This window comes from Ammospiza nelsoni, chromosome 25, assembly GCF_027579445.1.
Source record: "Ammospiza nelsoni isolate bAmmNel1 chromosome 25, bAmmNel1.pri, whole genome shotgun sequence".
In the NCBI taxonomy this organism is placed as follows: Eukaryota; Metazoa; Chordata; class Aves; order Passeriformes; family Passerellidae; genus Ammospiza; species Ammospiza nelsoni.
This window is the reverse complement of record NC_080657.1, coordinates 169,877-194,749: the sequence shown is the minus strand read 5'-3', so window position 1 is coordinate 194,749 and position 24,873 is coordinate 169,877. Positions and strand designations below refer to the sequence as shown.

At 48.9% G+C, this 24,873-nt stretch overlaps 1 protein-coding gene across 7 annotated transcripts in view; it reads left to right on the top strand.

Moving 5' to 3' along the window:
• Positions 1-24,873, top strand: part of PHACTR4 (phosphatase and actin regulator 4) — a 49,914-nt gene that overhangs the window by 22,713 nt on the left and 2,328 nt on the right. For 4 of the 7 annotated variants that reach the window (XM_059488804.1, XM_059488803.1, XM_059488808.1 and 1 more), the window contains 10 exons: positions 13,844-14,020; positions 14,437-14,517; positions 16,455-16,619; positions 16,756-17,115; positions 19,962-20,544; positions 21,133-21,353; positions 21,796-21,946; positions 22,503-22,558; positions 23,470-23,531; positions 24,288-24,425. In XM_059488804.1, coding sequence (XP_059344787.1) covers positions 13,844-14,020; positions 14,437-14,517; positions 16,455-16,619; positions 16,756-17,115; positions 19,962-20,544; positions 21,133-21,353; positions 21,796-21,946; positions 22,503-22,558; positions 23,470-23,531; positions 24,288-24,425 — 1,994 coding nt within the window. Of the gene's footprint in view, positions 1-7,894; positions 8,175-12,229; positions 12,251-13,843; positions 14,021-14,436; positions 14,518-16,454; positions 16,620-16,755; positions 17,116-19,961; positions 20,545-21,132; positions 21,354-21,795; positions 21,947-22,502; positions 22,559-23,469; positions 23,532-24,287; positions 24,426-24,873 lie in introns of those variants that run through there. The other 3 variants (XM_059488802.1, XM_059488801.1, XM_059488806.1) reach the window with 3 other exon arrangements.

Below are 24,873 nucleotides of genomic sequence, written 5' to 3'. Positions count from 1 at the left end.
TGATCCTGGCTGGCTGATCACCCCCCTCTCCCCAGGAAGGCAGAGTTAGGCAGGGATCTGGGGCTGGACCTTGATCCTTGAGAGGACTGTAACCAGCCTTTGTCACGTTTTTTGTTGAAATTCAACCAAAATGATGAAAAAACCTGCCCTTCTCCCCTCCAGCTCTTTAGTCTTAACATTAACTCTTGGAAACTGAAGTGGTGATTAGGAAAATAAACAGGGTCCCTTCTTGCAGGGAAGACAGGGGTTTGTTCTGCCCAAGCATTGAAGGTTGCAGGGGTTAAGTTACATTTAGCTTTGGGAGAGGAAAGGAAAATCTCTCCAAGTAATTAACTTAAGATGCTGACGCTAATGAAGGGGCTTTCAAGGCTGGAATTCGTGGGAGGGTGATGGGAATCCCCTGCTGAATCAATGACATTAGGGCTGTAGGAGTGATTCCGCAATTATTACGCTGAAATTATGTTGAACATGGAGTTAATCCTGTTATCTCTCAGATACTGAGCAAACTGTGTGCTCTGGATAACTCTAATGGGATTATGTGTGTCAGTCTGGCACCCTTGCCCTGTTCAGAGCTTTTTCTTATGTTCCTTCTCAGGATAAAGTATTGATCAGGCTTCCTAGAGTTAATGTTGGGAGGTGGTGTCTGGGGCAGCGTGTTGCAGCAGTGCTGGGTTATTTTTTGAGTTTGACAATGAACAGCCTGTCGCCTCCTGAAACCATTCACTCCTCCACAGCAAGGATCCCTTAAGCCCATCCCTAAACAGATATTTAGGAAAAGAACTGAAGAACAAGGACAAGTTTAAAAGGAGACCTCCCTGTGTCACGCCTTCCTGGCATCAAGGATCTGCCATTGAGTGAGACGATGTCATTCTGTGATGGAGACTACTCTGGGCCATCATATTTGCAGAGAATAATTAGTTCTGGCTTGAAAATCACATTTTGCACCTGTGATAGCCTGTGGTGATTGTTCTAAACACAAGTGGGGTGGGGTGCTTAAAAGGGATTATCTGTAGCTTGGTTTTAAGCAGTGGGATAAATTGCAAGGTAAAACCAGGAACCAAAATGACCCTGGAAGGAGGACAGAAGAGCTGTAGTTGAGGCGCTGGCTGTGGCCATTCCAGCCAGGTCGTTTTTCTTGCTGGGCACGGACCTGCAGGCTGTGCTGGCCTGCCTTCTGTGCGGGGTTGGAGCGAGCTGGGATGGTGCTGGTGCTGCCACTGCCAGGGCAGGCTCCAGCAGCACAGAGCACACGGGCCGCAGGTGACCGCGGGCAGTGGAGAGGTGAAGCCCTGCGCCCCAGTGAGAACTAGAATTTGGGTTTCAAAGTCATGGAAAACGTTTTTCTCTGCTCATTTACCACTAAACCGGCCTCTTGGTTTCAGCATCACCAGAATATAGAAGTGATACTTATAACATCCACTAAATGAGCAGATGTTTTTGTGCCAAACCAGAAATCTCCATAAATACAGGAAAGTTCTGTTATTAAAGGATAAGTCAGCTTTTCATTTCCAAGCTTTGATTCTCTCTCTTTTTTTGTTTTTTAAGGGCTGGTCTTGTTAAGAGCTGCAGATTTTTTGGTGAGGTTTTATTTTTATTCTTTTCTGTTCCCTTGAGGAAGGTGAGAATTGTTTTGGAAGATCCAAGGAGCTCATTTACTGCAGAAACAGCCCTCAGGGTTGCTAATGACAAAGTGTCTGGGCTGTCTCAAAGAAGGCACCCAGAGGACGTGGGGCCACCTGGGATTTTGGACCAGTTTAAGTGCCCAGAGGCCAGCCAGCCCTGCTGTTGATAAGGTGACAGATTTAGATGGCATTGCAGTAGCCTGTAATTCCAGGGACCTCAGGGGATAATTCTCACTGCGAAGGAGTCAGCACCTTCCACAAGCTTTTTGAGATGGGAATTCAGCACAAGAGAAAATCCCTGATTTCAAACCCGAAGTGCAGAGAGAAACAGTTTAATATCTGTTTATACACCATAATTTTTGTGTACCACACTGCTGCTGGTTCTCTACAGACTCAGGATGAAGGGAATGAGGTGAAATGAGGAATCTGGGAATGTGTGAAGGGTTGTTCCTGCAAGAGAGGGGAGCAACTCAGGGAGAAATAGCTTCCTACAAGGTTAGGATTCTGTACCTTCAGAACTGTTGGTGTTATCTCATCTCTTGACGTTTCCTTTAATTCTATGCAAGGACCTTGACACTGTAAACAATTCCCATGGCATTGTCCTGTACTCCTGTGAGTCAGTGTGATGCATAAACAGCGTTGGGTTTGGGGGGGCTCAAGGTCTGCATAGTTTGGGACACAATCATCCTGTCTGATTTTTGTGCCTTCTTCCTGGATGGCTTTTGGTGGCTGTGGCTGCCACCACCTTGTTTTCCCAAGTTCCCTTGGTACTGGCAGAAAATAGGAGCATCTGGGATTGGGGTTTCAGGATCAGGCTGAGGGGGCAGGTGGAGTGCTCTCGTTTTGTTTTCAGCTTCTTTGGGCCTCCATAATTATCTCCCCAGTTCCAAAGGGGAGGAACGGGATGTTACACAGCACAACCCCAGCACTGTTTATTCACATTAGCAGCAGTGTTTTACTCGTGTTTGTGTCTTCAGCCTGGCTGCTGCTCAGAGATACCCTGGTGGTTGAGCAAGGGTCAATATCTGGAGTGGAAGTTCACTCCCTGTCTTGCTGATGGCTCTTGTCTGGGTGTGACCTGAGGTCTGGCTGTGCCACTGTTTAGGGTGGCCCATGGCAGATCTATGAAACATAATTTGGGCAGATGCACTTCCTAAGCGTTATCTTGTTCCTTAAATAGAGAATAAAGCTTGTATCAACATGAATCACAGAGTTGATAAACTGGAATGGTTCCTCTTGGAGTTGTCTTCTTGTATTGGGCAAATATTTATCCGCGTTGTTTCCAAAGGCATATTTGTGCAATAGGAGGTCAGACCTGTAATTACCTGTTAGGTTTACTCTGGCAGAAATGGCTTGTAAAAACACAGTACAATTGAAATTAAGCTTTTAAACCTTCTCTCTATGTGCCAACCTAAAGCTGCGGTTTAAAATTTCAAATGTTGTGAGAGTTTTCAGTTGCAAGGGTACAAAAAGTATTTTCCTTGCTGAATTTAAGTGCCCCAAGTGAAACTGATCCACCCTTTCTTTTAATTCCTGAGCTGTGGCAGGGAATTTGGGTTTCTGTTCCAACTGTATCTGCGGGCGATGATCAGAAGCTGAGGTTGTGTGCCAGACTTGCCTTGCATTTTAATCAGGAGCTCCTCGCCTAGTCAATAATTAAAGCAGAGCAGGTGCAGAAAATTGGGTGTTCCCCAAAAACTGAACCAAGGCGCTTTTGTAAGCTTCCCTGAGCAGAGCCAGGCGAGTGAGGGGTGGTAGGATGCCCTGGCACTGCCTGGCTTGTGCAGTAATTTGGAAAAAATGTAACTTCAGACTGGAGAGCTGGAGGTGTTGAAGGATAATTTGGATTATTGGTGCGGTGGGGCTGCTGCAAGCCCATTGGGTTGGCAGAGCAAAGGTGTTTGCTGCAGTTTCAGCTTTGGGTATGAAGAGCAAATCCATCTACTGAGATTTTTGTGGAACGTTTAAAAGAGGAAACAACTTTTACAGAGGAATCTTGCTGCTTTTCTTTCCAGTTACTGTGTGAGCAGAGAGACTTGCAGCTGAAGTTTGACATCTTGAAGGATTAGAGGTAGGAAGAGGAATTTGGGATCATGAGTCTATGGACCTTGACCAATACGCTGAAGACTGACTTAGAGTTAAATATACTCCTACCTCTTAGGGTTAATTGCAATTTAATCTGAATTTAGAAGTTTGATATTTACTGATATTTTTGCTGTTAGCTTTTGTTGTTAACTAGCAGTGTTGTGCAAAACAGAGTTTGTCCCATGGGTTTTATAAGTGGCATAGATGTACTTACTCTGCTGGAGGAGTTGTTTATGTTGGATAATGTCTGCACAGAGCTGTAAAGTCTTTAAGAGTTGGGTTTGTCCTGTAAGGCTGTTTGTGATGGATGTGACTGTGCAGCAGCCGCTCTCTTGGGAAGAGCACTGTGTGCTGTGCTGGGCCAACTCTAAAAACTCGTGCTGGGCAATGCTTTGGAAGGAGGGGAATATATTTTGATTTTCTTCATCCCCATGTTTTGAAATGGGGGGCCTCAGGTGATGTCAGTTTATACATTTTTCTCTGAGTATCTTGAGTTTTTGCTGCAGGAGAGGGTTAAACAAGAGTTAAGCTAAATGCCATTCCTGTTTCTTCTGTAAACAATGCAATAATTAATGTAATTTTCTTCTTCGTGTTTTTGCCTAATGCGTTCCTAATAATGTAGCTGGAAGTGGCAGATGGGTATCCTGCCTCTTAATGCTTCCCTGTTGGGAACATGCTGATGCTTTGCTGGAATGCATCCTATATGTGTGCTTCCTTTGGCTTCTGACCAGACTTTCTTTTAATGCTGCTTCAAGGTGCTCCAAAAAGTTGTTCATCAGCTTTGGAGTTTCCCTTGCCTTGAGATGGCAAAGCCATGAATCACCATAGTGATCAAATTAGGGTTAGTCAAGTTAGCCAAGATGTGACTGAATCTTTAATTTTGTCAAGATGACATTCCTCAGCATTCCCTCACTAGTAAACAAGAAAATACCTGGTCTGTGTTGTAATTGCAGGGAGTGGTGAGGAGACGGTGAGGCTTTTCCAGTACTGGGTAAAGCTTACTTCCAATGGAAGTTGTGTTTCCCCTGGAAAACGAGGCTGGGGGGTATTTTTGCCTTAAGCTCCTCTGGGCTCACAGCCCAGTTTAGTTACAACTTTTGAGCCCATTCCTCGTGCTCCAGCTGTGACCACAGGGCTCTCCAGGAGCACGGCCTCACCTTCCCAAAAGTGGGGCTGCAAGTGCTGTCACCCAGCTCCTCGGCACAGCAGCCTCTTGCTCCAGCTGTGCTGTCGTGGCCAGCACCTGGACTGCTGTGGGACATGGCATGCTCACCTGCCCAGCACAGGGGTGGTGGCCCCGAGCCCCTGGCATGCTGGACCTGCTGCCCTTCGCTGTCTGAGGTGGAGCTCCGTGCTGACTAACTGGAATGCTCTGCGAAATAGGAGTTTCCCTCTTGGAAATGTCGCAGGAAGCATGAAGGAAGTCATGTGGTGTAGGAGCAGTCCAGCTCCCATTTGTCTCATCAGAACCATCAAAGTCTGCAGGACGCAAACAATGTGATGCCAGCTGCCTTATAAATAACCCATTTTCCACTTCCACACTGGCCTTTCATTCCATGTGAGGGGAAAGGAAGAGCGTCACGTTGTGCTCATTTGTTCAGAGTGACTCCTGCCTGCTGCCCTGCTCAGAAGGGTTCATCTCTCTGGGCAGACACAGCTGTTATGTGATCGTGTAAGATTTTTTCATTTTCTTCTTCCAAAGCTGAAAACAAAAACTGTGGTGAAACCAAACTGATTAGAGGGCTGAAGCACCACTCCTGAGAGGAAAGGCTGAGGGAGCTGGGGTTGCTCGGCCTGGAGGAGAGAAGCTCTGGGGTGACCTAATTGTGGCTTTTCAGTACTGAAAGGAGCCTGCAGGAAAGGTGGAGAGAGGCCATTCACAAGGAGTGACAGGACAAGGGGGGATGGCTTCAAACTGGCAGGGAGTAGGGTTAGATGGGAGACATTCTCCCCTGTGAGAGTGGTGAGGGAGTGGAATTGATTTCCCAGAGAAGCTGTGGCTGCCTCCCCCTGGAAGTGTTCCAGGCCAGGTTGGACAGGGCTTGGAGTAACCTGGGATAGTGGAAGGCGTCTCTGCTCATGGCAAGGGTGAAGTGAGATAAACTTTAAGGTGCCTTCCAACCCAAACCATTCCATAATTCCATAAAACACATGCAGAGTCATGGTGCTGCCCTTTGTCTCCTCCCTGCCAGCCCTCCTGGTGAGGTGGTCCCTGCATGAGGGTTTTAGTGGGTGCATCTCCCCCAGTGAAAGAGCCCTACAGGCCCTGTAGCTCCTGCTGGCTCTCTGCTGATGAGCTCTGAGGAAAACGCCCAGTATCACTGGTTTAAACAGCTCCATCGGCAGGGACGGGATAATGCTGGAGTCCTTCTTAATGTTCCTGTGGCTGAATCATGGAACACAAATGTCTGAGTCACCCTGGGTGAATGTAGCATTTCACGTCGGTGTGAACCGAAATGTGAACAGCACTGCCTTTATTAGAGGAGCTAATATTGGGCTCATGGCTTTCATTAGATTTCAAAATGAAACAATACAGAAGAGTTCCTTTTACAATGTATATAAACAGATTATTAACATGGAAATGCCAGGGGTTTAATGGGATGCTGGGCTGGATGGAGAGGAAATGAAACTTCAGAAGAAGGCCATGTACCCCATGTTTGAGTGTTTGCTGCCTGGTTTTTTTTCTTTCAGCCATCTGCCTCTCCTTAAATCACATAAAATTTTCATGTAACCGGTGTTTCTTCATTACTGTATTTTAAAAGAAAACGCTGAAGGGACAATCGGCTGTTTCCCATTTTGCTCTCCTTTAGAAAGCTTTTTGCTATTCCAACTTTTTCATCTTAAGAAAGTCATCACCTGTCCCTGAGGAGTAAAACAGTTGCTCTGGTTTCTTCTGGTTGCTGTGCAGCAAAGTCAGATGGTCTTTCTCATTATTATGGGAATTTTTGCCTTTTATTACTCTTCCTTGCTTGAAGTGTTGGTTTTCCTTTATCCTGGATGTCCAGTGGGACAAGGGCAGGTTGCTTTGTGCTGTGTTTTTCCCCAGGGGTGAAACAAAGCCCTCTGAAAGCAGAGGGTTTCTTAGGAGCTGCCCTCATGCTCTGACCTCAGGCTGCAGCTGAGGCGGGAACATTTTTTGATGTTTTGTTTTCTGGGACAGAATTTGCACCTTTCCTTTCAGATGTGGAGCTGAAGGGTGGACTGATGGGTTTTTCTGGCCTTGAGTTCCCTTGGAAATAATGATGCTGGTGTTACTTTTGGATTTGTGGTGCTTTGCGCATGTTGTCAGCTGTTTTCTGGTGGGGTTTTGCTTTCTCCCCTAAAAGACCAGAGAGTGGCTGGTACTCCTGAATGATGCTTAAGGCCAGAGCCAGCTGCAATTTGAAAAACAGATTTGTATCTCTTTGCTCCTGGGGCACCACAGCCCTACTTTAAATGAATAAATAAAGATTTTCCTGCTTCTCTGTTGTAGGGTGTATAGGGTAAATGAGCTGTAGGTTCACAGAAGTCCTTGCCCAAATTATAGTGATAAGTGAAGGAATCCAAATGGAAGTATTTAAACTTTGGAGATCTTTTATTGTGAGGCAGATGGCTGAGGGGGATGTTTGTTACCTTAACCATCAAGTTGTGACACATGAATAGAAACTAAACTTTTACTTTCCTTGTTAAATTTAAATTTTCCATTGTTAAATTTAAATTACAAGAGAAGACATGCTACCTGGTAACTTTAGTGGAGAGGGGAATTGCATGAAATTGTATTTTTACATTTGGCTAGATGCATATCAGCTCAGGCTGTCTTTGAAATTCCCTTTGCTCGGGGGTAATGCAGCTCCCACAGCACTTAGAGAACGAACGCTGTCTCATCCCTGACTGCCTTAGTTTGTGTTTAGCTGGCACAGGTAGGCTGGAAATTCCATCATCCCATTTTGGGAGGTGAAACCCCCTTGGTGTGTTGCTGTGCATGGGTTCTCCAAGCCCATCCCTGAGAAGAACACTGCTCTCCTTCTCCTCGCTCCCAGCTTTCCTCTCCTCTTGCTGAACGGGATGCGAGGAAGGAGCGAGGGGTGTTGATAATTTGGATTGTGCAGCTCAGTGGCTGGATCCTGGCTGCCTGTCTCCTCCCCTTCCTGAGCTTCGCCCTAGCCAGCTCGGCTCTGGAATGACAGGCATTCCTGCGTGAAGGGAGCTGGCACGGACACTTATTTATGAGAATCAAGTGCCCAGCCATGGGGCACAGGGCGAGCCGGACCTGTGCCGGACCATCGGACACCGTGGCCTGAGAGCTGGGAGTGCCTCCCTGGCCAGCCTCCTTCCTCATCCGGAGTGTGGATTTACCCTTTAAAGGGTGAAGTGTTCTCCGTGTAGACTTTTCCTCTGTTCTCCTCCCACCTCTTCCCGGAGAGCGCTCTGAGCAGGATCCCATGGGGCAGCCGCACTTCTCGAGACCGGTAAATCCAGGTGCTTTTGGTGAGTAATGCAGGGCAGGGGAGGCCAGGGAGCTGTGGGGCTGCAGCAGGCCAGCACTGCAGGTGAAACTGGAGGAGCAGTTGGGAGGAGTGGAATGTGGAACTTGTGTAACCTGCGCCCAGCTGGGGAGAGAAACTAGAGAAATAACTCCATTTCCTTCCATTCTCTTACTGATTTCACGTGCAATCACTGTGCAACACGTCTTCTGGTCTTCAGACAGGCTCCAAGCTGCTGTTCTGAGGGACAGCCTCTGGCTGGTATGGATTCAGGGATACTACCTTTACAAAGCACTTGGACAGTGGGAATGTTCACCTGCATGGGGCAGGAGTCAGCCCTGAGAGTGAGCTGGGACCAAAGCCACCAAGAATTGCCTCCCTGTGATTGATGTCACCCATCTTTTGGGGCAGCTGCAGCAGTTTCAGGGGCAGAAGGGCTTGGCAGTCATCTCCCTGCTTGTTTTCCCTCTCCATTGTGAAGTATCTCAGTAACAGGCTGGAGAAAACACAGCTGCGTAAGCTCTAGGAGCAGCCCCGCTTCCCGAGCCCTGTGCGGGGTCGGTGTTGCTCCAGGTCTGTCGTGGGTGCTGTTCCCAGCACTGGCTGTGAGGAGACTTTCCACGTCGCGCTGCTGCCTTTCTCTCATTCCCACTTGCTGTTAGCTGGCTGGGCTCAATTGTTCACCCTCATCTGTAAAGTGGAATTTTCTGATTTTCAGAGAAGAAATGGACATTGGCAGACAAAGATCACCCTCAAGATACAGACTATTATCTTCGTTATTTTTCACGTCTGTAACTTTGACCCTATCAAGCATTTCTAGGGTTCAGATGAAACCAGTGATTCTCTTCCCCACCACCGGTTCACTCCAGCTAGTCTGGCTCAACAGTTGCTAAAAATAATGTGATAGAGTGGAAGGGAAGTAAAACTTCAGTTGTCTTTGTACTGTGGAGATTAACAGCATCTTCTGCTTGGATTTACTTACTGTTAGAAGCTGACCTGGTCAGTCTTAGGCTCTTTCTCTCATCAAATGCCAAGAACAATGGTAATTTCCAGGGAAGTGAGCTTGGTGTAATGATATTGTGCTTTCTGGAGATTGGGGCCAGCAGACCTGGTGTTTCCTCAACTGTTCATTTGCTCCCTGAAGTCTTTTTTCATGGCACAGCTCTCAGGGTTCCTACTGATTCAGTCTGGAACTTGAAGAGATGGTTCTTGCATTAACTGTGTCAGGATGCTGTTAAGGAGAGTCCTGTGAAGATTATGGTGATTAGAAACATACAAAACACAGGGAAGCTGAGGGCTGGGACTGTTTGAGGCTGCTTTGTGACCACAACCTTTCATTCCTTTAAGGTCAGGATTCACTTCTTCCCTGGACCATTCAGGAAAACGCACACAAGTTTTTAAAGCTGTTTTAGGGAAGTTTAGAAACATTTACCCCAAGTGCTTTTTTGGATACTCAAAGAGTGTTTGCTTTTTGAGTTGTTGCTGTTTGCTTGGAAGCTTCTCAGATTCTTGACGGCCCTGCTGGACACGTGGGAAGGGAGGGAGCTGGGTCCTCTCCAGCCTGTGCATCCACAGGGTGGTGGCAACAGGAAGGCTCGTGGCAGGTGCCGTGGCACGGGCTGGGAGCTGTGGGGTCCTGCTGGAGCCACAGGTTCTGGTGTGTTCCAGGTACCTGAGGGGTGTGAGGAGCATCCACGTTCCCTGCAGAACTTCCCCTGCACCTTGCGGGCTGCTCAGTGGAGAGCTTCAGGCATATGTGTTCCTTAGGGAAGGAAATAGAGGTGATTAAGAAGAGTTGCTGTGCTGAAGTACCTCGTTTGCCCAAAGTCAGAAATGCCCAGCAAGCTCCTAATAAACAGCAGCTCCTGGCATTTGTTGGGATCCTGTAGTAGCTGCTACAAGAAGAGATGGATCAGGTTCTGGGTGAACTCTGGTTTGTGGATGGAAGGAATCTGGCCCAAGCTCCAAGTGTTGGAGCAGGTGACACCTCACCGCAGCCACTTGCTGAGGATGGGAGAGACCAACTGTGGGTCTCTAGCTGCTTCCACTGAAATGGTTTCTCTGTTTTGGAAAAAACAAAAAAGACTGGGGTCACTCAACACCATGAGATGCAGTGGAAAAGGAGCTTTTTTCTGCATGAAATTTAACTGCAAGATTTAAGCAAAAACATGTCTGCAGGGGAGAGTTGGAAGGACCAGGTGGCCAGGCAAAGCAATAGGGAATTGCATTCCAAGTTGCTTGGCATTGCTGGAGCTTCCTGCCTTCTTGTGTGTTCGGGCTGTGCCAGTTTTATGACGTTTCCCTAGATTATTTCAGTCTAAACATTTTGAGTTAACATAAATCTGCTGTTTTAAACAGCTCAAATTCACCTGCTTGTTTGGATAGAATGAGATCAGAACAGCTTAAGTGTTTGGGAGAGGGGATCTGAAATGGCAGGAGGCTCTGGCTGGGAAGCAGCTGGGGCATCACGCACTCCCTGGACCAGCTGGGTTCTGAGCTCCAAGGGTTCCAGGCCATCTCCTCTGGGAGCATCAGGCAGTGTGCTGAAGTTGCACTGCGTATTTTATTCCTGATTTTTCCTCAACATCATCCAGCTGTCATGGTGGGCTCTGTGGGTCGTTTTTCCAAAACGTGGACTACTGCTTCCAGAAAGCTTGAACAAGGTCCTGCTTTGGCGTGGGGTCACTTTAGGGACCTGCCAGCTGGGAATCTCTTGACCTTCTCATGAGGACTCTACTGGCTTCACCCAGGGCTGTGTGACATCATTTAACATTTTCCATGTATTTAAAATGGGTTTTCCAGCCTGGCACCACGGTGAGGGTGAGGCTGATCTCTTGGACACAGCCTTGCTGCTGGGCCAGGTCGGGTGAAGGCATCAGATTCCTGGTGCTTCCCACCTTTCCCTCCAAGTCTGGGTCCTTTTGTATTGCCCTATTTTGTTCCCCTAGCATGGCATTGTGGTTCCTTCCCGGTTTTCCAGTGCATAACTTGGATAAGGAAGGGTTTCCCCCTTGCATTGCAAAGCAGCTTAAGGACCCTCCTTGTAGAGCAGAGCAGGAGGAGGCACAGCCTCAGCAAGGTGGATTCTCTGCACCATTTCATGGAAATTTCAGCAGAAAATGGGCTGTGAATGCAAGGGAAGGTCCGTTTTGGAGGGAGTGTGAGCACTATCTAAAGTGAACAATCACTGAACAATAAAGTTATTTGAATGCAGATCTGTGAATCTCACCTCCAGCTGCTGATCCACCCGCTCATTAGTCCTCATTGTCATAATTGCCTCACAACAGACTGCTTTAGATGTCTATGTCCCTGTGGTAATTGGGGATGGGAAAAGGAAGAGTGCTGTGGAAGGGTAGGACAGGCTCTCCTGTCATCTGCACAAGAGGACAGAACGAATCCCAGTGAGGATCAGGGAAGGAGTTGCTTTCCTGGCTTCAGTGTGAGCAGTGGGCTGGAATGGTCTCAGAATGTTTAGTAACGTGTCAAGATTTAGTCTACACAGAGCAAAAGGGTGGTGGAAATTATGTGGACAGTGTTGTGTTCTAGTGTGCATGTCTCCCCCTCTTGCCTGGCTGCTTTTGTGCATGGAAGTGATTATAAATGAACAAAACCAAGTGTTTCCACGTTGGACAACACCTGACTCTCAGCAGGAGCCTGTGAGCAGCTGTACCACGGCCGAGGGAGCAGTGAGGCAGAGAAGCAGGACCGGGTGATTTGCTCTTGATGTGAAGGTCTTGTGAAACCTCCTGTGTTCACCTGCGTGGTTGCAGCTCTGGCGGTGAAACTCCACCCTGGGAAGGTATTTGCTTTGACAGCTGGACCTGGGCTGCAGGAGCTGCTGGAAGAGGTCTGGCAGGAGTAGTCACATGTGGGTTCTCCCCACCCTCTCTGCTCTTAGCTGCTCCTCCTTTGGAGGTACTGTGTGTCTCCTGCAGTTCTGGCTGGTCCTTTCGTGTCCTGTGCTCCTCCCTGGCTGTTACAAGGGGACTGTGGCAGGGGAATGCTGGTCATTCTCCTTCTAACTGGAAATGGAGACATTCCAGGCTGCTGAGGGCTCTTCATTAATCCCCGGAACTGATGGTTGAGTTTTCTTTTAATAACTTACTTCGCTTAGTGCAGCATTCTGCCATCTTGGGTGGTAGGCAGCACATAAGTGACATTCCTCAGTGCAACCAGGGAAGGGGTAGATATAAGGCAAGCTTGGGACTGCTGCCTTCAGCACTGTTCTCCTTGGAAAGGTGAGGGAAATGCCTTTGATGACACTTGGGCTTCAGATTCCACCTACAGCCTGTGCTTGGCAAGCGCTCGTGCCTGCCTGGTGAAGTTTGGGAATGCTCTATTGAGCACAGTGAATACTGCTTGTTAAAATTGCATGTACCACTCCAGGGCTGCAGTGCTCCTGTCTCTAGTGCTGAAGCTGAGGGATTCTGGCTCTGGAAATCCTGCCATGGAGTGGGCACCAGATGGCTTCACTTTTAGCTTGTGCACACTGATTTTTTTTTTTTTTTTTTTTTTTTTTAGGCAGTGCTAGATTCTGCTCATTGTAAGTGCTTCTCTGTGTTCCATCAAATACCCTAAAACAGCAACATCAGGCAAGGCAGGATCAATAGTCTCCAAATTAGTGTTTTCTGCTCTGGTTCTGCTTCAGAAGTGGGTTTTTTTTGAGTTGGGGATGGGGTTTTTTTTGCTTGGTTTTTTCACATGTCCCTTCCCGCCTCCATGTCCTCCTTGTGCTTCTCTCCCGAGACTCCTGCAGTAGGTGGAGCACAGGCCTGTATTGTGTCGCTTTCCTGTGGAGTTGTTGCTCTTGGCCAGCTTTGCTGCCCTTATTTATAGAAGGAAAATCAGAGAGGGGAAAATCTAGCGCATCCAGCTGCTGGAATGGGTCTGGTGATTTCGGGGTGCGGAGAGTTGTGAATGCCAGGTCAGTGGGCAGGAAGGTGTTTGTGGTCATGAACTTGTGTCCAGCACCAGCTGCTTCCAAATGAAGATGAGAAAATGAAGGGAAGTGGTTTGTGTTCATGGGCGAAGCTGTGACACTGCAAAATTAAATTAATATGTGGCTGAGAGAACTGGGGGGACTCAGCCTGGAGAAAAGGAGGCTCAGGGGGACCTTCTCACTCCCTTCACCTCCCTGACAGGCAGGTGCAGACAGGTCGGGGTCAGGCTCTGCCCCTGGAGAACAAGGAGCAGAACAGGAGGAAACAGCATCAAGTTGTGCCAGGGAGGTTCAGGTTGGCCATCAGGAGGAATTTATTCTTTTAAAGAGTTATCAGTCCTTGGCACAGTCTGCCCCTTGCCCTGAAGGGTGTCCAAAGAACAAATGGACATAGCACTCAGTGCTCTGGGCTGGTGACAAGGTGGAGGTTGTTCACAGATTGGATTCAACAATCATGGAGGTCTTTTCCAGCCTTAATGATTCTGGGGTTCTGTAATCTTTGTCTCATCAGGAAGGCCTTTACCAGCTTCCCTTTGCCCTGTTTATGTTGAGAAGCCCACTTGTGTCTTGCCAAGCTGATGTGAGGGCTCAGTGGAGCCACAGACAGAGTCTTGTTCCCTTTTCTGCATGAGTGTGTGCCACCATTCCCAGTGTGGGGTGGGTTGGTGGGAGATGGGAGCTGTTACTTGCAGCACACAAGTAATTCTTTATTCTTTTCCTTCTTTTCTGTGCAGCTGAAGACGGGGATCACGCCCCAAGTGATGCCAGCATGGGGGTAGATGTTTTGGAGTCAGGTGACACCACACCTCCTACAAAGAGGAAAAGCAAGTTCTCAAGCTTTGGCAAGATTTTCAAACCCTGGAAGTGGAGGAAAAAGAAAAGCAGTGACAAATTCAAGGAGACTTCAGAAGGTAAAGTGACAGTGGGTGTCCCTGCCTCCATCCATCTGAGAAGGGCTTGCTGTCATAAACTGGAGTGCTGACACGTGCAAGAACCAAAATGGGACTTTAGTGATGGGCTGGCACCTGCAATCTCTCCAGAAACACCTTGCCATGGAGCTGTAGTTTCAGACAGATTAATTCCTTTCTTTCAAGGAAGTTCCCCAAGCAGCTATGGGGAGGGAGGGTTTGCTCCACAATCAGCAGTGCAGTGTGAAATGCAGGTCTGAACATGCAGTTCCTTCTCTCTCCTCTTAATTCATGCAAAACCAATGAAATTTGAAGCCGTTGTATTTCCTCTAGAGAAGCTCTTTAAAAGAAAAAAACCAACCTTCTTGAACTTCAAGCTTGCCCTGTTTTCTGAGTGCTTTTTTTCAATTTAATATCAGTTTTAGAACGAAAGATTTCTATGCGAAAGCCAAGAGAGGAGCTGGTAAAAAGAGGGGTTCTGTTGGAAGAGCCTGAGCAGGGTGAGTCTGCAAACAAACTTCTGTCTGTGTCTGTGTTGCTGATCTTCCTCTGGCCAAACCTCACCCTTGGGAGACAAATCTAAGGGCTTTCTGCTGAGGTGATTCCTGCCTGCCTTACCCTTCTCAATGCTCTCTCTTGTCTGTTTTCCCACCTGGGAGGAAGGCAGCCTGCTCAGGGAGGAAGATGCTGCTGAGGAAGCGCAGTGCCTGTCTGGAGCACCTTCCTGCAGGGAGGGAGGGCTGTGTTGTGGTCGCTTCCCATCCTGTCCTCCTCTGTGCTGTCCTGCCAGCCTCTGCTGTCACACTGTCCCTCACCATCTCCTGCTGTTCCAAATGGGAGAGGTTCTGCCCCCGGGGCTCAGGCTGGGAGAGCAATCATAAACGGGTGAATTCTGAGCTGCTTGGGTAGGGGCATATCTTCCAAGAGATGCTTCATGGTATGGTATCATAGTCACCACTAGGCTTATTAAAGTTTGTACCGCTGTCTAGGAAGTCTTATCCCCTTTTCTTTCATCTTTGATGTCTCCAAGTTGAGATCATGCTGCCAAAATACGTTGTCAGATCACCATCCGCTCACCTGGCTGGGATTTGTGTGATGTGGAAAAGTGGTGAGGAAAGCTGGATCATACTGCTCCCATCTCCCTTGCTAAAACTTTGGATAACCAGAGGCCGTTGCTGCCATAAAAATCTCTGTCTCATCCCTTGAGTTTCAGCCCTGGCTGGGGAGGAAACTCCCTCTTGTTGCTGTTTGTGCCTGCTGCATTTTAGGGAAGGGCAGTGAGTGAGCGAGGCAGCGCTGTCTACCAGCTCCTCACAGGAACTGAGGCTGCTTCTTGTGGAAAAGAAATCCTGGGAAGCTTCTGAATAACACCAGGTTAGGGAAGGGGAGGTAGCACTTGGGAGGGAGAGGAAAGGTGAGGAGGGCAGTGGAATAGATTATCAAAAATCAGAACAGCAGAGTGCTGGAGTCTAGCACCTGGAGAGCATGGATGCCACACACTCCAATTCCTTCAGAGATGGCAGATGAATTGAAAAAGATATTTAATCAAATGGATGATGTATTTATTTAAGTTTTCTTGAGTTGAAATTCAGTCCAAATAGGCAATTTCCCCTCAGAGGTGGATGCTGAGTCTTTTTTTGAGAGTAATACTGTCAAAAATTTGTCCTGTCAGGGCAGTTACTGAGAATGGTGGAGTATTTCCTCATGGGGATTAGGAGTTTCAGGACCCTCAAAAGCATGGGTTGGATTGGATGGGTTTTTTTCCAAAAAGAGGTCTTGCTTTAACACTGGGAACCTCCATGCTAGAATTTGTAAAAGCAGAAGTATTTAAAGTGAGCTACATAAAATTCTAGAGCTGTGTCATTACATCTTACGGAAACAAAGGTAAAGTGAGGAAGTCTGCCTTGCTGATGTTTTGGATTGAGCAGCAATTTTTGTGCCAAATTCAGGGTAGAAATGAGGAAAACAGAGGCGCTTCCGCTAATCTGAAGACTTTACAAAAGTCCATTATTGCATGTGCAGTAGATGAGTCGGCTCGTGCTGGAATCTGCATTGCAGCAGGGAGTTGGTGACTGCTCCGTGATGGAGGGTGGATACAGAAGCTGCTGGAGATTTATGGCTTCAGTTAAAGCTTCCTTGTGCTGCAGCACAGCACTGGGCACACTAATCTGTAACAAAAGAGCAAGGGCAGGACAGGGAGAAGAAAAGCCCTTGATAGCTACAGTGCTGTGTGATTTAGTCATTGATAATGAAATCAAGGGCTCTCAGCTCCAGCTGGCTGGGTTGCTGTGCTGTCCTGTGCAGAGGTGGCTGAAGTCCTTCAGAAGCCAGAAGGAAGTTGGTGTGGTGCCATGATGGCTGAGTCAGCCCAGCCACCTCTCCTCTCCCCTGCCTTTAAGTGTTTTCTTTGCTTCTGTGTCCTCCTGTCCCCTTGCAGATGGTGAAGAGCCAGAGAAGCTGAACCCACCTGCGCTGAAGAATGGCCACACTGTCCCTATTGGGGGCCCTGGGGTCTGTAACCTGCCCAACCAGGAGGAAGAGGCCACAAAGCCACCCAGCCTTAGGAAGCCTGTTCCAGTGGAGGAGCCAAAGAAGAGGCAGGGTAAGAAACCAGACATGTGCAAACTCAGGGCTTTCCTGTAACCAGTTCTCCTGTAACCAGTTCTAAATTCTCATCTGATCCTCCCCACCCTCAGTGGACCCTCTGGTGCCTTAAACTGAGCTGCCTCCCTTTGCAGGCTCCTCCAGCAGCCACCCTGGGCCTGAACTGGAACCACCTCAGGAGCCACATGTTCCCAGACAACCTCTTCTTCCTCCAAAAAGACCTCCCTCCATTTCCCAGGAGGCAAACGAAGTACAGGCAAGGGATCCAATACCTGCCAGCAGCACTGCAAAAACTGCCCCCTTCAGCACAGCCCCCACGGCAGCAAAGACAGTCAATTCCACAGCTGCCCCTTGCCCAGCCCCCAGGACTCTGCTCCCTGCTCCTGCCAGTGCCAACACTTCTGCTCCCACCAGTACAACCAGCACAGCTGCTGCCAAACAGCCTCCCGTTCCTCCTCCCAAACCTGCCAACAGAAACAGCAACTCACTCATAGGTAAGTGACTCCATAAACTGGTTTTTGTACACTGAGATGTTCTGGAGCCGCTGCTCCAAGACTCTCTTCCCTTCATAAGGGAAGATTTTTATTTGCATCCAAATGTCTGACCATTTTTCCTGAACACAGTCCAGTTTGGACTCAAATCTGCCAGTGTTTAGCCAGGACACACGTGTTCTGGGAACAGTGTAATTACTGGAGTCTTCTGCCATGAGCTATCCCTGTTCCCAACAGCTACCTGCAGGAAGGAATCCCTGCCTGCCTCTTCTCTGTCACTTCTAAGAGACAGTGTCTGAATGTTGATGCTTCGCTGGAGGCTGGGAATGGTGGATGAGGTTTTGTGGTTAGTGACAATTCCTTCTTTCAGCTGCTTTTGGAAAAAAAAAACCCAAACCAAGAAACAAATCCAAAGAATCCACATCCCACCAAACAATGTCTGGTGTGGCTGTCACTACCAGGCCATGTGGTTTCCACTTAGGGCAGGAGCTGGTAGGGATAATTCAGACTTCCCTGGTTATACTCAGGCACCTCCTCTAAGGTCTGTGGCTGGGCTATTGACATACCAGTCTTGTCCCTATGTCTTGTCCCATGGATAAATCAGCTCAACTGTAATTTGAACTGAATCTTCCCATTTAGAGAATTAAATGTTTTTATCTTTGTAATTTTTTCTAAGCAGAAGATTTGGTGAGAGTTTCTTAAAGCTCATTTAATCTCTGTTCTCTGTGGGAGTTCTGGGGATCTTAAAGATGCAATTTTGAGAGTTGGTATGACTTCCATGCAGCAATGGCCTGTTGGCATTTCAAGTAGTTCTTTCACAGACATCTTCTAATCTTTGGGCAGGGTTAGCAGAGGTTAGCACAGATCGGGAGGGAGGCTCCTGGGAAGATCAATCTGACAGGTTTGCACTGTTATCACAGAAACTGGAGGTGTTACTCAGGTGTGGTTTGACAGGCAGTGCTGGATGTGCAAGTTGCCGTCTGAAATAGCCTGGGCCACTGCTTTCAGTGTGGACAGATTGCTGTGCTCTGCTTGGGGCTCACCTTGCTCTGGCAGGTTTTGCAAGTGACCTTGGTATGGTATTAACAACCCCCATGTGCCAGACTAGCTTGATTAGCCTGACCATGCTTGAGCACTCCATGAAATACCTTCTTGTTTTCTTTAAGCTGCTTGCACACGCTGCAGATGGCATTTGAAATGCCCCAGCTCTAATTGGAGGAGGTACTTGTGGAATAAAAAACGTGGCTGGAAACAGCAGTGTATCCAAGGTGTTTGGAGCCATCCTGCCTCATCCCAGCAGCATGGGCTGGGGTGGGCAGGGGAGGAGAGAACCAGCAGTTCTCTTTGGTTCCCTGGGTATGAACACATATGTAGAGGAGGCTCCACAGCCCTCTTGTCTGGCACAGGGGAGCTGGAGCTGTGGTGTTGCTGTGTGAGCCTTGTGTTGTCACTGTTGTTGAACAGCAGGAGTGGGATTGGCTTTGTGAGCTCTCCAGGGCTCTTTGGTGCCTGCTCTGACTCCAGGGGTGTCCTTCTGTGCCACTCTCACAGCCTGAGAACTGGGAGGGAGTTACTGTGCAGGTCGCCCCTTTGTTTGTCCTCAAGATGCTCATTCCCTGAGCAGTTCTGGTGTCTCAAGCAGCGCTTCTTTCTGCTAGCTCCTTGGTCCCTTTCAAATTTTGCTCTCACCCAGAGGTCCTGCCAGGCTTGAAGCACTGCTCAGGAGACACTGGAGTCCCTTGGGCAGGAGCTGAGGACACCCTGTTTTGCACAATCTGGCCCTTAATCTACAAGGAGAAAGTCTAAAAATGCTAAACATCTCACAAATGTGCCCACCTCTCTCCAGTTATGTGGCCTTATCTTGGGAAACTCTCCCACTTGCAGCACCCTCTCGTGGTGTCTGCACCTCAGATTCCCCCAGCTCTATTCTGAGGGCATCCAGGTGTTGCTGTCACCCGCTCCAGGGAAATGTGTAGCGAGTCTCGGGCACTTGAGGCAAAGCCTCTACAAGCCCCAGAAGCCATGGGTACATGGGTGTTAAAAACTGCAAACTCCTAAAGCAACAGCAGTCTTTACTGCTGCAATTTCCCTAGGAACAGAGGGGCGTTTGAGGATCCTGTGAGTGCTCACTGGAGGCATTTTTCATGTCTCTCTTTCTTTCTTCTCCATCAATTGGCAAATATTTAAGACTAAAGGCTTTAGGTATCTTTTGAAGTTTTTCTGTTAGTGGCAGATGAGTTTATATGGGGCTTAAGGAACAGAGATCAGAGGGAGTGAAGCAGAACCTCATCCTGAGGATTGCTGGCAGCGGGGTGTTCTTGGGCTGGGTCTGATGGATGAACACAGAGGGGGACGCACATTGCTGCCTGCAGCTGTGCTGATTTTTGCCTCAGAGCAAAAAATAAGACTTTAAGACTTTTTGAGTCTTCCCAAGAAGTTCTTTAATGTGCAGGGGAGCCATTAACACAACTGAAATCTGGGGGGTCCTGGATGTCTTGGATTCCTTTTATGCTGTAAATAGAGCTGTAAAATGCCCACATAACTGCATTCCTGGGCAGGCTCCTGTGCTGTCTTTGAAAGGCTGGTGCCATTTCTCTCTCTCTCTGAAGCAGCAGGATGCACAAACCTGTCTCAGCCTGCTTGGTTTTGGCTGTTCTCCCAAGTCTTACCTTTGCTGCTAGAAGGACAAACTAGGGCCTTGTAACCTGGCTATTTCTGGTATGATACTCCAATAAAAGGTAGCAGAGAACGCTTAGTCTGAGTGCATTGCCGTGCTTTTTCCACACTGGTGAAGGTTATCTGGAAAATACACCGTTAAACATTGTGGCTTTTGTGGTTTTTATTTTCAGCTGAACTTTCCCAAGTAATGACCGGTGGTACAGCCTTGTCCAAGCCTTCCCCTCCTCTCCCCCCAAAGAGAGGCCTCCTGCCTAACAACACGTCAGAGGCTGTCACCTCTAAGCCCCCAAATGACAGGACAGTGCCAGGGAGCTGCCCTGCACCAACCCCAGTGCACGTGACCTCAGCTTATCCACCACCTTCACCCTCGCCGCCGCTGCCCACCCACGTGCCCCCTGAACCTCCACGCCTGGCCCTGCCCACCTCCACCCCTGTCCTGGACCCACCGTGCTCCCTGGACCTGCCCAAGGAGATTCCTCCTCCTCCTCTTCCTGAAGACTTCAGGTCCGTGGAGGCGTCAAAGAGGACAGCAGAACAAGGCTTTGGTGAACCCCACGTGCTGCCTCGCCTGCCCCAAATCCCACTGCACATTCGTATCCAGCAGGCTCTGGCCAGCCCTCTGCCTGTCACCCCACCTCCCGAGGGGTCCCACAGGGCTCACTCGTTGCTCTTTGAGAACGATGGTTTTGGAGAAGACAGTGGCACCCTGGGCAGGACAAGATCCCTGCCTGTCACCATTGAGATGCTCAAAGTGTGAGTACTTCCTTGTTTGTGTGCCGGCTCTCCCAGCTCTTGCAGTGCTGGACAGGGCTTAGGTCTCTGCTGAAACCATTTTCCCTGTTGTCCAAATCTGTGTTTCAGGCTCTTAAGAACCAGAGCATCTTCCCCATGAAATTACTCCTGGCTGTGGGATTTTATTGCTCACAAAGGGAAATGGGTTCCAGACTACAAACACAGGCTGATGCCAGGAATCCGGGCCTGGACCATCTGTAACTGCACCGAGATCAAACAAGGTCCCGGATTCCATCCATCTGTGGCCTTCCTTAGCCTTTCATTTTGCTAAACATAAGTGGGAAAAGAACTGTCTTGTGTTGTAGCAGAGCTGAATCTCCAAGTCACAAAGCCGTGGGGTCAGACGGCAGTTTGGTTCTGCAGAACCTGCCTCTGTCATTTCCTTGGCCAGAGCTCCCTGTGCTTTGAAGAGAGGGGACGGTGCAGTGGCTCTTGCACCTCTGGTTTCTGGGCTTCCCTGAGGGGAGAGCTAAGGGCATATTGATTCTAGGGATATTCTGCAGGCCCTGTGCCAAGTGTTCAGAGGTGTAATAGTGTGCTTTTTGTTAGTCCAGACGATGAGGAAGAGGAAGATGATGACCAGGAAGAGGAACAGAATTCAGGTCCTCGTGTGTATATTGGAGATGTGCCATCTGTCACAGTCATCCCCACACTGGTACCCCAGGTCCTCCCGGAGGAGCAGGAAGGAGACGAAGGGATGAGCGACTCTGACTCGGAGCCCATCCTGTATAAAGATGATGAGGATGAGGAAGAAGATGAAAGCCATAACAGTAAGGCTTTGACATTGCAGGTGTCATTTTTATTGCTGTGCTGAACTCGTTCCTAGCTGCATTGAGATCTGGATCAAAGCACTGGTCCCACAGCGCCTCAAAGCAGCTGGTTCTTGGTTGCATGATGTAGCACATGTCCTCTGCCTTGCTTTTTCCAAGCCTCTGCCGCCAAACCTGTGCAATCACCTGCTGAGTGCACTCCTTCAGTTCCTGATGGCTCCTGTGACAGCCTGTGCTGTCCCAGCCGCTCAGGTGGGACAGCATTATGTGAGCATGTGGTGTCACACAAAAAATGCTGTCTGCTGCTGCTGTGCAGTGAGTGCAGAGCTTGGGAAGAGCAAGGAGAGAGGACTGCTCTCGCTCAGGGAGGGGCACAGGGCTGGGACTGCTGTGGCAGGCTTGGTAGCCTTGAGCTGCATCCTGTTGCTCTCCCTCTCCACAGGCACGCTGGCCAACAAAGTGAAGAGGAAAGATACGCTTGCTATAAAGCTGGGGAACACCACTGCACCACAGGAGGAGAAGAGCATCTTCCCTCGGAAGAGCAAGGAGGAGTGGAACGAAATCCGTCACCAGATTGGGACAACCCTGATCAGGTACAGATGATGATGATGATCAGTGTGTGTGGAGTGGGATTGCACAAAGTTGGTGCCTTGTCCAAGCAGCTTGTGCTGGAATAGGGTGGTGGTTGGGCATGGCAGCTGGAGTAGGGCTGGGAGGTTGTGTTGCTGTTCCTCCTTCATTGGAAAAGTTGGGAGTTCTTCCTGGAGTTAACAGTATCCCCCTGACAGGCCCCTGTTTCCAGAGGTTAAATGGACTGAGAGGGGAAAATCTCAAGGATTACAGACATGTAAAACACAGGTGTGGATGGATGCAGGGTGGGTGCTGGTGGCAGTCCAGGTTCTGCTGTCTGAGCTCCTTGCAAAGCTGCTTCTGAGCTGGGGAGCCCACAGCCCTTCCCAAAGCTGTGCCAGTGGCTGAGCAGCTGTTTGACAAGAGCATAGTGTGAAACAGGGCAGCAGTGATCCTCAGTGGTGAGTGAGGAGTGTGGAGAAGGCTGTCTAGGGCACTGAAACCAGGCAGTTTCATCCTTCATCTGCTGTTGATGAGTGACCAGATACAACATGCTGTACTTGTCACACTTCTATTCAGGCGACTGAGTCAGAGGCCAACTGCAGAAGAACTGGAACAGAGGAACATTCTTCAGCGTGAGTAGCATTTCTCTGGTGGTCCTGAGAAATACCATAAGTTTGCCTTTAACATCTTTATGTATCGGGTGGGGGTGGTTTTAAATTGAAAGAGATTTAGAGTAGATGTTAGGAACAAATTCTGCCCTGTGAGGGTGGTGAGGCCCTTGGCACAGGTTGCCCAGAGCAGCTGTGGCTGCCCCATCCCTGGAAGTGTCCAAGGCCAGGTTGGACAGGACTTGGAGTGACCTGGGAGAGTGGAAGGTGCCCTGCCCATGGCAGGGGGTGGGACTGGGTCCCTTCCAACCAAACCCATTCTGTGATCATGTGATTGTGGATGGAATAGCTGTCTCATGCCTGCCACCTCAGAGAAGAGTGTGTGGGCTGGTTCAGACTCTGCTGTTACACAGCAAGGACTGTGAAAGGTATTTTTGTTTGGGCTGGACTTCTGTGTTCCAGACATTACAGCATTGCCTTGCATGATCTCTAAAGCAGCAGTGCATCATAAAGTCAGGACTGTTTCTCTTGGCCATATCTTGTTCTGCAAAAGTTATAAATAAACATCTTGAGGAAATGTGAATGTCAGTTCAGGAAGTTTCCGTTTAAAATATTTATCTGTGCTGTTATTTTCTTTTAAACTGTAATAGCTTTGTGAAGGAGCAGACTGCACAGTGGCTTGGATGTATTTTGGCGATATGGCCCTAAATCGTTGAGGTGAATCACTAATTGGTGCTGTGTAAGGGGCATATTTGCCCCGCCAGTTCAGGAGGTGACACAGGGTATCGAGTTGTACTGCACTCTCTGCCTGTCCTAAATCTTTAGATCTGTAGATAATGTGATCCAGCTCAATACTGTCCTTTGTTCAAGCCTAGAAAGCACTTTTCAAAGCCTGATGCTTACATGAAAAATGTTTTTTTTTTCCGCCTTGGCAGCGAAAAATGAAGCTGACCGTCAAGCTGAGAAGCGGGAGATCAAGCGCCGGCTCACCAGAAAGGTACTGCTGGCTCCTGTGGTGACAGCCACCTGGCTGGGCTGCCGGGCACGGGGGCCCTGAGCACGCTGCAGGTGCCGTGCTGTGGGCCAAGAGCGGGGCTCTTGTGCAAGTGTCCCCAGTGCCCTCGCACTGCACTGACTTTGGAATGTGGACTGTCACCCACGGTGAGCCATTGGCACCAGGGCCGTGTTTTTGTCAGTGACGGATCTGAGCTGGCAGTGAGCGTAACAAGTGAGATGAGAACTAAATTTGGCACCTGATACTTCAAAGGTTTGCTGGCCTGGCTGCTTTAACACAGTGCTTCAGCAGCCACCACTTCACACCAGGCTCCCTGAAATCCATTTCTAAAGTAACAGCTGCTTTTAGCTGTTACATCCAAGTTACTTGTGATTGTTGCTCATGGCTGGGAAAAGCTCCCCCAAGGCCTGTGGGTGTGAAGTGTGAGTGCTGCCATTGCTGAAGCTGCGTTTAGGGCTGTCATGCAGGGCTCGCCCTTGTAGCGGCTGTCCCCACAACCCTCAGTGTCCTCCTCCATGACCGTGCGGCCCAGGTTCTGCCCTAGCCTGGCTTTGTGATCCCAGTGCGAGTATCCAGTCTGTTAGAGGTTTACCTATTCCCTTGCAGGCAGGATCTGGTAGTGTCTGTGCTTAAGGCACAGTGAGGGAACTAGTTTTAGTTTTGCTTGGGGTGCTTAGTCCTGGATCTGCTGTGTGGACAAGGCTCAGACTAACCTCCTTTGTTTTTCCTGGTGTTCAGCTTAGCCAAAGGCCTACAGTGGCAGAGCTGCAGGCCAGGAAGATCCTGAGGTTTAATGAATATGTGGAAGTAACAGATGCTCAAGACTATGACCGGCGAGCAGATAAGCCATGGACAAAGCTGACTCCAGCTGACAAGGTAACAGAGAGTCTCCTGTCCCCACATGGGAAGAGGAGCCAGCCAAGGTGGCCCACACAAACGGGTGTGAGCCAAGATGATCTGCTCTGTTCCTCTGGCTTCACCTCTTCACCTTTCCCTCTGTGCCTTCACTTGCATGTGCTGCCCCATCTCTGCTTCCTGCTGCCTCATGGCAAGGTGGAGCCCAGGTGGGTGCAGTCTGAAAGCCTTGCATGGCTTCTGCCTCAGTTTCTGAGTGATGTAAGAATGATAAAATCATGGAATCGTTAAGGTTGGAAGAGCCCTTGAAGATTGAGTCCAACTGTTTACTCAGCACCACCATTTTCACCAGTAAACCATGTCCCCAGGTGCCCCATCTGCACATTTTTGAACAGTTCCTGGGATGGTGATTCCACTACAGCCCTTTCTATGAAGAAATTTTTCCTTGTATCTCATCTAAACTTCCTGT